General features: G+C 46.8%; 1 protein-coding gene across 2 annotated transcripts in view; it reads right to left on the reverse strand.

The window, feature by feature from the left end:
- Positions 1 to 14105, reverse strand: part of GRHL3 (grainyhead like transcription factor 3) — an 85001-nt gene that overhangs the window by 36756 nt on the left and 34140 nt on the right. The window contains exons 2-3 of one of the 2 annotated variants that reach the window (XM_065576933.1): positions 9848 to 10103; positions 8299 to 8882 (exon numbers count right to left, since the gene is read on the reverse strand). Coding sequence is in view for 1 of the 2 variants with exons in the window: in XM_024107675.3 (XP_023963443.2) it covers positions 7696 to 7712 (17 nt within the window). In the remaining variant the exon portion in view is untranslated. Of the gene's footprint in view, positions 1 to 7695; positions 7840 to 8298; positions 8883 to 9847; positions 10104 to 14105 lie in introns of those variants that run through there. The other variant, XM_024107675.3, reaches the window with a different exon arrangement.

The raw sequence follows: 14105 nt of genomic DNA on the forward strand, positions 1-14105 counted from the left end.
AGCGTCCAAAGCTCCAGCACAGAGATCTGGGTCTAGCCGTCTGCCAGATTATTCCCCTTGGGGCTGCCATTCAGCCATGCTGTACCCCGGGGCCCGCACAGCCACAAGACTGGCCTTGGCTGGAGTAACCTTGTTCCTCCCATTCCAAGGTCCAGTGCTATAGCAACCTACGCCAACAAGGGGACTGGGAAGCGATCAGCATCCCGGCTTACAGACCAGGCGGCATAAAGAGCATCGGTGAAGCACGCCTGCTTCTGGAGGCATGCTGGTTTCCCCCAGTCGTGAGCAAGGCCCAGCAAGCCGCGCTCCCTCAGAGCAGAACAGCACCCTCTGAAACGAGCGAAGAGCAGAGCTGCTGGAGACGAACCTCCGCTCTGATTCCATCCCTGCTTGTGAGCGTTTGGATAAAATAATAATTAACAACTACATTGAGAGGCAAAGCTCCGATCCAGCCTTTCATCAAGCACGCAGCCACAAACACACCCAGACACACGTGCAATCCACAGACACACACACAGAAAGAGACAGACACTTACAACAGGTTACAAAGTAGCAGCCGTGTTAGTCTGTATCCGCAAAAAGAACAGGAGTACTTGTGGCACCTTAGAGACTAACACATTTATTTCAGCATAAGCTTTCGTGGGCTACAGCTCAACGCATACAAACGAATGATGACAATTTATCCCTGTATTTTTACAGTTGCCAAGTATGCACTTAGCACTGATGTGTCACTCTCTGACACAGAGAGTTTCCTTCCCCAGCACAATCCGCTTAGAGCATGTTTCCAACTGGGACAGTTTAGTGCAGCAATTAGAAATTCCCCGCTCTGCCTCCTAGCTCCCATGTGGACTCTCAGAGAAGACAACCTTTCCCTCTTGCCCCTGGGAATGGGCACCCCGGGCGCCGTGTGCGTGTGGAAGGGTAGCTGACCCCAGGGACGCGCCGGCCCAGACACAGCGCAGGTGTACGTGTGAGATCAGGCAGTGAAGAAAGGATGGGCAGGCGGAAAGGAAAGGGGCAGGTGGAAAACGTGTTGTGATCTCGAGTGAAGAAACGTGAACGGTGCCAGCGGGAGCTGAAGGCGCTCAGCACCTCTCAGGATGGGCCTTCAGTGGAGCAGGATCTAAGAAAGGAAAGGCCTGGCACACCCAGCATGCGGGAGGGAAGAGGGCAGGGCCCTGCTGCGGGGGCAGCCAAAAGGAATCAACAGGCTAGTGGGATGTGCTCCGGGTAAGCCCAGGCTCAGATTAGCCATAGCCCCGCTGACCCACCCACGCCTCCTTGCGCTTTAAAGTCACAACAGCTGATGGGCCTGATCCAAGTCTTTCCCCTGGGCAGTCCCTACCTGTCTAATATAGCAGGGCATCACATGCTCCCCGGCCCTGCTGGATGTTTGTAGCTCAGAATCATTTTGTGTTTTGCCCTTCTCCAGCCCATTCTCCCTCCACCCCCTAGGAGCTAGCTCATTATCACCGGTAGGGAAACTGAGCCATTGGAAAGTTTGTTAAGTGATTTTCCCAAGGTCACCCAACTAATCAGTGGCAGACCTGGGGCTAGAACCCAGGAGTCCTGATTCCTACTCCTACCAGACATTTCCTCCTTTTCTCGCATGAGAGGAGCTATATAGAGCGATTCCATAGCCTAGTGACAGAGCTGCGGGCACATCTTACTTGCTAACACTATTACTGAGGTCACCATACAAAGTACCAGCAGCAAGCCATCAAATTACCAACTACCTGATCCGAGTCAACACAACAAAACTACGCGTGTTCTTTAAATCCCTTTAGAAAAGATCTAATCTGAGTCCACCAAACAAGCTCTCTGGTTCGTTAACATTTCTGCCAAATACCCGTGTCTCGTTTTATTTATTTACTTAATTATAACGTCTTACTATTTGATACTAAACACCACCTCATCACATGCGCTAAGGACATTTTCTTGTATACAGTAATTGCTAGAAGATATTTCATAAATAATTCTATTTTAAAAAGAACCCTACAAATGCATAGAATTGAAGCTTCAATGAAATAAGACAGGACATTAAACCAAGGAAATAGCTCACAGTTAAGGAGCTTTCCAAAAGTGACCAGTGATTTTGAGTGCCTGTTTTTCAGGGCCCAAACTGATGTTTGTAAGAACCTGATTTTCAGAAGGGGATGAGCACTCATCCTTTGAAAATAAGATTCCTTTAAGATGCCTCTAATTGGACACCCAAGATCAGTAGGCACTTTTGAAAATCTGGGTTTGAACCTCTGCTGACTGTCTCTCTCTTATTCATATTCATTATAGACAGATAAATATACAACCCTGAAGGATGGATTGAGAGACAGAGAGATCCTCATGTTAATATACACACACATTCAATATTAATGATGAGGGGGCTGGAGCACATGACTTATGAGGAGAGGCTGAGGGAACTGGATTGTTTAGTCTGCAGAAGAGAAGAATGGGAGGGATTTGATAGCTGCTTTCAACTACCTGAAAGGGGGTTCCAAAGAGGATGGATCTAGACTGTTCTCAGTGGTGGCAGATGACAGAACAAGGAGTAATGGTCTCAAGTTGCAGTGGGGAAGGTTTAGGTTGGATATTAGGGGAAAAAATGTCACTAGGAGGGTGGTGAAGTACTGGAATGGGTTACCTAGGGGGGTGGGGGAATCTCCTTCCTTAGAGGTTTTTAAGGTCAGGCTTGACAAAGCCCTGGCTGGGATGATTTAGTTGGGGATTGGTCCTGCTTTGAGCAGGGGGTTGGACTAGATGACCTCCTGAGGTCCCTTCCAACCCTGATATTCAATGATTCTATGATTACCAACTCCAAGCATTCAAAAATCGCAAGAATCCTCCCAAATCACAAGATTGGCTTAAAAATCAGGAGATTTAAAAAATATAGAGTTCTGAGTGGTTTTTATGGGCACTCTCATTTTGGAACATTTAGGCATCACATTCTCAAACTTATCTCTGCAACCAGGAGGGCTAGATGCTTACTTCTTTTTTAAATGAAAACTGAAATTCTCACAGATTCACCTGACTCCAGGAACTGGGACTTTAAGGGGGAAAAACCCCACCAAATATATTCTCACAATAATAATCATGAGAATTGGCATAAGTGGATTCACAATCTTTCACACAAAAGTGAATGTTTTTGACAGCTCTTCAGATGACCTGAGTTTAATCCAGTAATTAATTAATTAATTATATTGTGATAGCTGACTGAGATCAAGGCCCCATTCTGTTCTAACCAGGTTCCTATTCCACCCTCATCACCATAGCATTCAAGGGCTTTGAGTGACATGACCCGCTCCTGAAGTCAGGTGAATTTGTGAGAATCTCAGCTTTCATTTTAAAGAAGTACAGTACTAAGAATAGCAAAGGCACAGAGAGGCTAAGTGACTTGTCCAGGGTCACACAGGAAGTCAGTGGCAGAGCTGGAACTTGAATCCAGGTGTGTCTGTATGTCTCTCTCTCTCTCTCACACACACACACTACAATTACCCATGTATCTTTCTTTTTCCTCCTTCCTCCCCTTCCTGTTTTTATTTCCTCTCTGGACGCCAGCTTTCCTCTCTTTCCTGTATTTCCCTTTCCTTCCTCCACCTTCAATTCTCTCCCCAACCCCTCTCTTTTTTCTCCTCATAAGTAAATTACACTTTGGCCTGGCTTGGGCTACCATCATCCCTTCCTGAATGGCCTTTTCCAGAAGCCCAACTGGTAGCTGGTAAGGTTTCCCAAAGTGGCCCGTACACGCTGGGACACAAGGATCTCCCGTGAGCAGGTCTCCCCCATGCTGGGAAAATCTTTCTTCATTTAATCAACGAATGTCATGATATTTTTCAAATAATGTATCTGTTGAACGAATATGATTTATCCAGTTCTAGGTGTAACACAATTCAACCACCCGTTTCCTGGAGACAGGGCATCATGGACGCCAAAGACAGAACAAGGACAACGAACAAGAGCTTGGCCACTAACAGTATGTCGACCAGTGTCATCTCATTGTTTCCTTGTGCTCTCCGCCTGTCTGTATCCCCCTGTACTGAGATTGTATAAGGGACTGTCTGTTTGCTCCGTGTTTGCAGTGGTGTCCTGATCCATAATTAGAACTCGTAGGCACGAGCATGATACAAATAAATAACAATAATAATCATAAACAATGGAGCTTAACCTCTGAGCCCATTGAGAATCATGCATTTTTGGAGATGGGATTTAGTCTGAATTTGATCACTAGCTAATTAAGTCAAATTGGGGAATATGTTTTTCAATTGTGTACCATGAGCATAATTGTCCTTGAGTGTTAAGTCTATGAGGACTTGGGGCTCTGATCCTGAATGAGCACCATGCAAAATCAACAGAACTTAAGCACGTGCTTAAGTGCTATGTTGAATCGGGTCCAAGCGCAGAATATACATTTTAGTGCTTTTTGGGTGATCGTTTTGATGATGATCAAAATTCCAAAGAGTGGCTCTCACAATACAGAACTGGATCCTCAGCTGGTGGAAAGAGTCTTAGCTCTGTTGACTACGCTGGAGCTATGCTGATTTATGCCAGCTGGGAGCCTGATCCACAATATATAAAGAGAGATACTGTAGAAACGTCGATTGAACATTGCTCTGACTCTAGGGTTTACTCGGAATGGTTCTAGTTCCTTTACCGTGCATTGTGTTGCAGTTATTTGGGTTTTTAATTTACAAACCTCTCGCTACATAATTTTATAAAACCAAAACCCATGGTTTGCTTGAAAATATACGTTGCTGCCGGTACGGTTAGCCCTTCTCTGCTTTACAGCCAGGTTTTAATAAAGGGCTTTAACTTTTCATTCACCAGGAGCATAACTCAAGTTTTAATAACACACCTTGTGCATGACAAAAATTTGCTTCTGGCGATCATGGTTTCGACCACAAAACCACAGCTGGGAGTAGCTCTTGGTTAACTCTTTCAAAACCACATGCTGCAGCGGTGCCGTGTTATACACCTGCTCAACAGAGACAGCTGGGTACGTTAAAATGTTCTTATTTATATCATATGTGAAAAGGCTCATCTCCCTTGCAAACTGGCCCCTTTTCCAGCCCTTCTTTGTGCTGAAAATTGCTATGGAGGAAGAGGGGGTCCTTGTCATTTTGGGCCAGATCTTCAACTGGTGCATAGCTCCACTGGGAGTTTTTCACCTTCCTCTGCAGCATGGGGCACAGGTCACTAGTGTAACGGTGGATTCTCGGGAACTTGACATCTTTAAATCATGATTTGAGGATGTCAGTAACTCAGCCAGAGGTGAGGGGTCCCTTACAGGAGTGGGTGGGTGAGGTTCTGTGGCCTGCGATGTGCAGGAGGTTAAGACTAGACGATCATGATGGTCCCTTATGGCCTTAGAGTCTATGAGTCAATACAGCTGCGCTGATTTACACCAGCTCAGGATGTGGCCCTTCCTCTCTGTGTCTTTGAAAAGTGTGTCACAGGCATGTGGTGATGGGGAGAGGATGCACACCGGAAAGGACCACGTGAAAGAGCTTGAGTCGTGCTAGCTGGACTCACCACTATCCTCTTCGGAACCAGGCTGCCACCCTCTAAGTGCTTGGTCCTGAGATGCCAAGAGCCCTCCTCTTTTACACCATGGATGAATGTGGCCCAGTGGGATTAACCCATCGTTAAGAAGTTCACCCTCTATAGCAAATCTTCCACAGGTTCCTCTCATTCAGTGACCCAAGCTTTCTCCTATCTCTGTGGCGAAGCCAGAAGCCAAAGGCTGCACTCGATGTCTGAGAATGTTTCATGGATGACTTTGATGTCACACTGTTCTAGGGTTACCAGACAGCAACAGGGGAAAAATAGAACAGGGGGTGGGGGGTAATAGGTGCCTATATAAGAAAAAGTCCCAAAAAACAGGACTGTCCCTTTAAAAACGGGACATCTGGTCACCCTACGCTGTTCCCATCTCCCTTATCTCCCCCTGCATGGCCCCAGGGGTATTTTCAGATCCAGGTACTCCAGGCCCATTGTCCTCTTAAACTGTTTCTCTCTGGAGTCTCCTGCAATTATTGGCTCCCCCTGCCCACATGCAGTGCACGACAGGGCATCAGCACACTGGGGCTTGAAATGTAGCTTCCAACTGCCTGAGCTCTTGAGCCAAACTTTGTGGTATCTGTGGGCTAATAAGTGAAGCTGAAGTCTCCCAAGGTCTGGAAAACTATTCACAAGCTTACGCAGTAGGAAAGTTTTCAGTTCACATGGATTCAGTTAGCGGCCTGGGGCCTTTTACCTGATCTGCAGGCAACTAGACAAAGCAACAAACAAGAGCTGGAGACCAGATAGCAACCTCCGCATTTTTATCAATCACAAAGGAGATGCAGCTCTCACCAATTCCCTTTGTTTCATCTGAAGGACATGGGGAGGGGGGTTAACAGTCCGTTAGTAAGAGAGGGGTCAAGCAACCATGTAATTCGCTAGGTAACATAATCCCACTGCTCCATAATCAGTAGAAAAATCTAATAAATCTAATTCTGCGTGTGTGTGTGTGTACACGCACACACACAAAATATAGTATTTAGGGAACAAGCCATATGACATAGCTAAATAAAAATCAAAACAACTTTAAACTACCCAAAGAGTTCAAAAGGGGAAAAATTAAGACACTTTCTTTACTCAGGCCTGTAGCAATGTGTGTGTGTGTATATATATATATAATAATAATTAGCACTTCACATCTGCACTGTCCTTTACAAATTAACAAATTAATTCCCAATACCTCTGGGAGGCAGGTCAATCTCTCTGTGTGTAAAATTATACACATTTTTTAAATGCACATTTCCAAAGCTCCATATATATCTTCTCTATATACATTACATTCTATATACACACACATGCGCACACATACAGAAATATATATATATATCCTCTTCGACTTCAGTTGGACTATCCATTTGATTAAGGGAAGCAGAATTTGGTCTCCTACTTATCCCATTCCCCTATATCGGTCCTATCTCTACCACATAATTTCATACCAATGGGCCCATTAATTATAAAACTCATCCTTTGCCTACAATGTCATGGTCCCTTGGCTGTTGGTCCGTGTGCTACCCAAAATGCATATTAACAATACAAAGTATTTTGAATCCCAAACATTTAGGAGTTCAAGTTTTGGAGGAATGGCTACTTGTCTATGAAAAACTGCATTACAATATACTTGTTTGAATACTCTTTTCCTCCCCAAAAATCAAAATAAATGGGTCCACATCCATGTCTAAGGCCTTGATAAAATCTATTTATTTAAAAGAACCCAGAAACTTTTCCAGGACTGATTATTGATTTATTTGGGGAACCTTCTAATTAAAAAATACTCCATCAATTGTACCATAGGTTGGATTTTTTTTGTTTCAGGGCAAGGGAGAGGAATTTCTGAGGTGAATCCTTGTATGTCAAATTTCAGTCTAGGAGGAAAATTTAATATCACAATTTTAAAAAGAGGTTTGCTTTTTTTTTTTTTTTTTAATGGTTTAATGGAACTGATTCGTAACAAGCGCAGCACTGGGTTACTGTAGAATAGAAAGACAAAAGCCCCATTTCACTTTTTTAGCTTCATTTGTAAATAGCTAGATAGGCAGATTAAACCTGTGGAGTCTAAGTCATTCACACCAGAAGTACTTAAATCCTGCCTCAGCTGAAATACTTAGGGGATTAGTTAAATTAAATAAAAAATGATCTACTTACTCAAGTTCATTAGACATGTTTCCCTGGGTTTCCAAATCTTTGCAGACAGCAAATTCTGATGACTTCTCTCCTCTAGTACCTGCTAACTACAGACATGGCCTGTGAAGTGAAGTGTTTGATTTATGTTGAGGTTTTTGTGTACAGGTATTTTGCTGACAGGTAGGTTCCCCAGAGTTCAGCCACTGATTGGCTGATGAGACAGGTGCCATGGGACAGGTACACCTTAAACAGGTGCAGCTGTTAACCCTTTGTGTGCTGAACCAAGTAGAAATGTGGAGGAGGAATCTACCTGTTTCTAAAGAGGAGGGGGGAAGGAAGGAGGAAAAACCCTCCAGGGAAAAGGTATGACAAAAGTAGGAGTGGATTCATTTATTCATTTATGTGATAATTAGTTTCACACTCACGTTCAGTATCGGGAATGCATTTCATACGCTGCAGAGCCAAACCGGAGCATCTGTCTTTCTCATGAAGCCAGAGCCTGATTTGCTCTTTGCTGTGTCTATTTAGAAGCACTCAGATAACACACACATACACACACACACACATTAAATTAAGCTTCATATTTTCCTGTCAATTTTTGAAAGACACAATCATTTTACTTACACATTAACCCTGGGCTCCCCTTTCCTCGCCTCCTCTAGTCGTCCTTCCCATAAGGTCACTGGTGTTTTTTTCCTCTTCAATGAACCTCTTTTAAAAATGTTACTTTACTAGGTGTCAGCACCCCTCTACAGCACATGGCCTCCAACGTCAGAACACACCGGATCAAGGGATCTTTCCATTGGCTTTGCTGGGCCCGCTAGGGAACAAGAGTTGGGCCCGCTAGGGAACAAGAGTTCTGGAATAACCTTTCCACATACGGTTCATGCATTGCTGTCCTGTTTTCTGAACTAATAACGACAGCACTGCTCCAGCACACACACAGGAAGGCAAAGGGTAGCCCAGGCATAATGCCGCTTTACCACAGGGCTTCCCTGGCAATAGCTCTGTAGCAACTTGGTTGTAAATAGCCAAAAGGTTTATGCAATAAAAGAAAACTCATTGAGGATTTGAACGCTCCCATTCTCGCCGGATAGTTTCTGTCATCCGTGTTGCAAGGAGCAGGCAAAGGATGGGCTCAGTGTGTGACTCATGTTGGCTGGGCATGGAAGGCAGGCGAGGATTCCAGGGGACGTGTTGGTGCAAGCCTGAAAAAGAAAAAGAAAGAAGGAAAAAACGTTTCACGTCTCCCTTTCTCACTCCATCCTGCCTGTTTATCGGCCCGCATCAGCAGGTGAATAAAACAAGGGAGCAAGATTGGTTGCCATACCCCAGTGTGTGTGTGTGGGGATGGGGCTCAAGGTTCCCACTAGGTGCAGAGGACAATACCTGGTCTGACCCTTGCTCAACTTGGCCTTGGCTGTGCGGGGACTTTCAGGACCCAGGCCTGTGCAAGCCATTATCTATTGTCTTCCATTCCATTGTAAAAGCTCCTACCGGCCTCAGACCTTGAATGTGAATGAAGGGGGGGGGGGCAGCCTAGTGAATGAAAGATGGGGGGAGCCTAGAGCGCCACCTGTAAGAGTAGGTTTGTGGGTTGATCAGTGCTGAGGTCCTGGGCGGTTTTCCTTCATCCAGACCCGCTTAAAGCCAGCAATGGTGCAATTCACATGCCAAACCAGACCGGGGTGCGGTGGGGTTTCTCAGCTCACGGGAAGTCCCAAGAGCAGCACCAACTCATCAGAGGATTTGTCGAGGTCTTTCTGGCTTGCTAGAGAGAAGGACCCATTAGGTGCTGGAGTTGAAGCAGCAGCAGTGGCAGTGAGAGAGAGAACAGACACTGCTAAGGGAATTGGCTGGAGATCTGGCTGCAGATGGCAGCCTCTGACCAGAGCTTTCTGCCAAACGACTGGCCAGGTACAGAGAAGGAGTGCAGAGGAAGCTGGGAATGTGGAGTGGGGCCACTCGTTTGTCAGGGGAATGGGCTCCATGTAGGTTATACCCGCACACGGAGTCCAAGTCCGGGGTTGCTTGCTACCACCCATTGTTTTATTGCCAGGGTGGCATGTAGCCATGAGGCATCGGCCACGACGAGGTAAAGGGTGTCTCTGCAGGAGGTGGCAATGATAGAAACACCGGTGTGGACCCAGGCCACCAAGTTCACCTGACTTACCGAGCTTGGAGTCAGGCTTGGAGTGTTGCCTGAGATGCTGGCGTGCAGAACGTGCCCTGGGAACCCTTTGCCTCTTGTTGTCTCTACTCCAGTTCTCTCAGGCTGTCACAGTTCACAGGAGGGGGCAGCGGAAGCTGAGGTAGCCAGTACTACTACTGGGGCTGTCAGACAGACTGACCGAGGTCCTGGCTCAGGCTGGTGGCCGGTAGCAGTGGTGCTACCCGCACTGAGCTGCTCCGCTGCACCAGGCATCCTGCTGAAAGACAGTCAAGTCCCCTCGTGAAACAGAGCAGAGCTGTGATCATCGCAACCCAATGCTCCAGCGAGCCCAAACCCTGGGGTCTCAAAGTGGCGGCTTCTTTGTCTCATTTTTATTACTTTTGGCCTTTAGCGATCGCTTTTCCCGTAACTTTGTTGTAATTAAAATAGACCCTGACTTTTTCCAGCCTGTGGCCTAGGGCAGTGGGCTACAGAGAGGAGACCTCACCAGCTACAGAACACGCACACAGACCACTTCATCCGCACGTGCACTCACATACACATATCACACGCACATGCATGAATACATACAGGCATGCAGACCTACCCATGTACACAGAGACACACACATACACAGTGTGCATGGCCACAGCTCAGGCTCTGGCAGGTACAACTGCTTGTGCAATTAAATCGGCACCTCTGCAAGCAGCACTGGGGCGTCCTCCTAGCCAACGCAGTATTTGCATCTAGGTGAAGGTCACAGAAAAAGCCAACACCTTTGTGCTGGCATATCTGGTAGCTTGGGGTGCCCAGCAACCCCCACCTTTATGTGCAAATGCCAGTTTGTGCACGTGGTGAAAGCTGAACTTACAGGTGCTGCCGATGCATTTGTAGAGGCCTGTTGAAAATGTGGCTCAGTGTGTTTGACTCTTCTTCCTTCACATCACAGATGTTCCTCATAATATGATGTTACTCTCTGCGCCTTTCATGCCTTTAATCCAAGGCTGTCAGCATGCTTCACAAACAGTCAACCAATGCTCACAACCCCCATTGAGACAGGGAAGCATTATCATCCCCATTGGACAGATGGGGAAACTGAGGCACGGCGTGGTTACGCTTACACAGCAAGTAAGTGGCAGAGCTGGGAATAGAACCCAGAACTCCTGATTTTAAGCACTGCCCCCTTTTCTAACTGCTTGATCCCCGGAATTAGTGTATATATTAGAAAAGAGGAAGAGTTTATATGTAATGAGACCACCTAGCTCTTAGATAAAACTTTGCATCAGTAGATCTCAAAGTGCCTTACAAAGCAGGTCAGTATCATTATCTCCATTTTACAGGTAGGGAAACTGAGAGGTGACATGACTTGCCCACGGTCGCCCACCACAAAGCGAGGACTAGAACCAAGCTCTTCTGAAGCCCAGTCCAGAGCGCTAGACACTAGGCTGCACTATCTATAGATGGGGAGTGCAGTCAGCACTATGCTACTCCAAGACACACTCTAGCTGCTGACAGAGGTGAGACCACCCCTACCCCACCTTTCTCATGATTTTGGGCACCATGCCCTATTTGTGCTAATGTATGTTTTAAGGCAACCAGAGGCCTCCAGGCCTGGGTGCTAGTATTAATATGCTAGTATTATCTTTCTAATAAGGCTTCTAAAGACCAACCCAACTTTGGACACTGTCATAAATCCCCTTCTCCCAACCTAGCCCTCTCCTCTTGCTAAACTGATTGGGATTATTTTAAAATGGCTTCACACTGTTCTACCTGGGTGGGGGCACTCGGCACATGTCACCTCTCCAACGGACGGGGAGATTCTTCTTGAATGAGCTGAGGGGGGAGCGGGGGGAACACTGTATTATCTTTCCGTCTGCAGGACAGAAGGCATTTCCTAAGGAAAGCTGTCAATTATCCATTGCAGTAGCTCTGTGACATGCCTGCACTTTCAGCTGCACTTGGCCAAAGGTTATTAAAACACTCCAACAATTAATAAAGCGTACAAGGAAGTAGCCTGAACTAGGTTGGAGCCGTTTGTCCTACGCCAAGCTGAGGGCTGGCTGCTTCAGCTGCTTTCCCCGCACTCAAATGGCTTTTGATATAAGCCACAGCACCAGAAATCTTTGGGCCCAAACCAGATGTCCCGGTGTGGTTAAAACTCCCACTGGTTCGTTCGGGAACTTTGCATGAAGGACAAGTGAAATCTGAGCATGGACTATCATAGATTGTAAGGAGGCAACGACTGTCTTTTGATTCTGTGATTGTACAGCACCTAACACAATGGGGTCCTGCTCCAGGACTAGGTGGCGAGGCACTACTGCAATACCAATAATAATATCGTTGGTGGTAGAGCCAGTCAGTGGGACCTGTAACACACACTCGCCAAGGGGTTACACTCCCGCAATACAAATAATTGCACACGCTACAAACATACAAATACATCATCATCATGAGGAGTTCAGCATTTGGCCCTCTGATTTTCAAAGTTCCTTCCTTCTCTCCCCCTTCCTTCTCTCTTTCCAAATGACCCTTTGCCACTGGTTGTTTTTCAGTTACTCAGACATTCCTAACAGCAGGATACCCAGGAGGTAAGCTGGGTCTGCCAGACCCTAGCATCAACAAACAAGGTGACCCTCTCCTCGAGTGGCTTTTTAATAGAGACGGGGCCCTGTTTGTTATTATCTGTTGTAGCCTGGGGGGTTGTAGGAAAATTCCTGTTGCTTTCAGCTAGTTCTACCAGTTTTTACATGGTAACAGATTTGGGTTGTAAACAACTGACCCAACCGTCTCGGGGCAGCCACTTTCAGCTTAAATAAACAAACAAACGTGACCCCCCTTTGCTCTCCCCCAGAATTGCCAGCTTTAGTTTAAGGCATCAGCCTCAATCATTATCAGTTATAAAGCACCCGTAGCGCTGGGGAAAGGTGTCCGGTGGACAGCCCTGGAGACCAAAGTCCTATTTATCCACAACAGCATGGACAAAGTCCCTTGTACCTCCTGACCTGGAGGGACCACTGAAAAAGCTCTCAGTCTCTCCATGCCCATCCGATTCTTAGCCTCTGTCCCATGCCATCTAGACCATTTAAGAGCCGGCAATCATGCCAACCATTTACCCGGCTCAACCTCAGCCAGAAGGCAGACCTCAACTAAAGCAAACCCCCCAGCGGAGCCCAGGTCCCAGGCTGGGGAGGAGTGAGTTGGCTTGAGGCCTAGTGGAGAAGCTCTAGGCTTCGGCCTGGGAGGTCAACCTAGGCCACAAGGCCCAAACCTCCAGTGAGGTTTCATGACATGTACGTGGAGGGAAGTAGGTTGGAGCCAAAGTTTACTTTGCTCATTGCTGTGTCTGGAAATTGGTCTCAAGCCCCCAAATGAATTTCCGTTAGTCTCCTAGCAGGGGTGTTATCTTGTGCCCATGTAACAGGCTGGTGGGTGTGTTTTAAGGGTCTCTTGATGTACCTGATCCACAGAAGACGAGCTGGTTACAGTCCCAGTGGGTAGGGTTGCGTATCTTTAGCTCAAACTGTAGCAGCTCATGTGTTCAGCTTGGGAGGTCCCCAGTTCAATCCCTCGTGTGTCAGCCAAGACAGCAGCAGTCACAACCCCACACGCTTACCCCTCCTTTCTCTCCCATCAGCTGGATGTCCTGTGTTTGCAGCTCTAAGCCGAGAGACCATTTTCCTCCTACAAATCAAAGTGGAGGTGACGAATTTTCTCCCAGTAGTTATTGAACCACAAGAGGTTGCTGCCAATAGCTGCGATGGAACAAGGGAATAGGAAATAGCCGGGCCTGTTATTTTGTGGTAGCTTGCTCTTGTGCCTGGAAAAGCTTTTGTTTAAAAAAGAAAGGCCATGTCCAAATGTAAAATCAGGCGTTGCTCCTGACTGTCTTCACCACTATCCCATCCCAACCACAGTTTCAAAAGGCCTGATTCGCCCCTTCTGTAACAACTTTGAGTCAATGGAGAGTTGCACCAGGGGTGAATTTGGCCCCACATGGGCAGTGCCTTTGGACTGGCTCGCCATTCCTCACTCCGCTGCAGAGATACCGACTCACTGTCCCAGAGCTGCTCGGCCTAGCTCAGTGGGGGGTGGGATAGCTCAGTGGTTTGAGCAATGGCCCAGGGTTGTGAGTTCAATCCTTGAGGGGGCCATTTAGGGATCTGGGGCAAAAAATCTGTCTCGGGATTGGTCCTGCTTTAAGCAGGGGGTTGGATCAGATGACCTCCTGAGGTCCCTTCTAACCCTGACATTCTATGATTAAGATGGGCCTCAGCGGCAA

This window comes from Chrysemys picta, chromosome 23, assembly GCF_011386835.1.
Source record: "Chrysemys picta bellii isolate R12L10 chromosome 23, ASM1138683v2, whole genome shotgun sequence".
Taxonomy (NCBI): domain Eukaryota; kingdom Metazoa; phylum Chordata; order Testudines; family Emydidae; genus Chrysemys; species Chrysemys picta.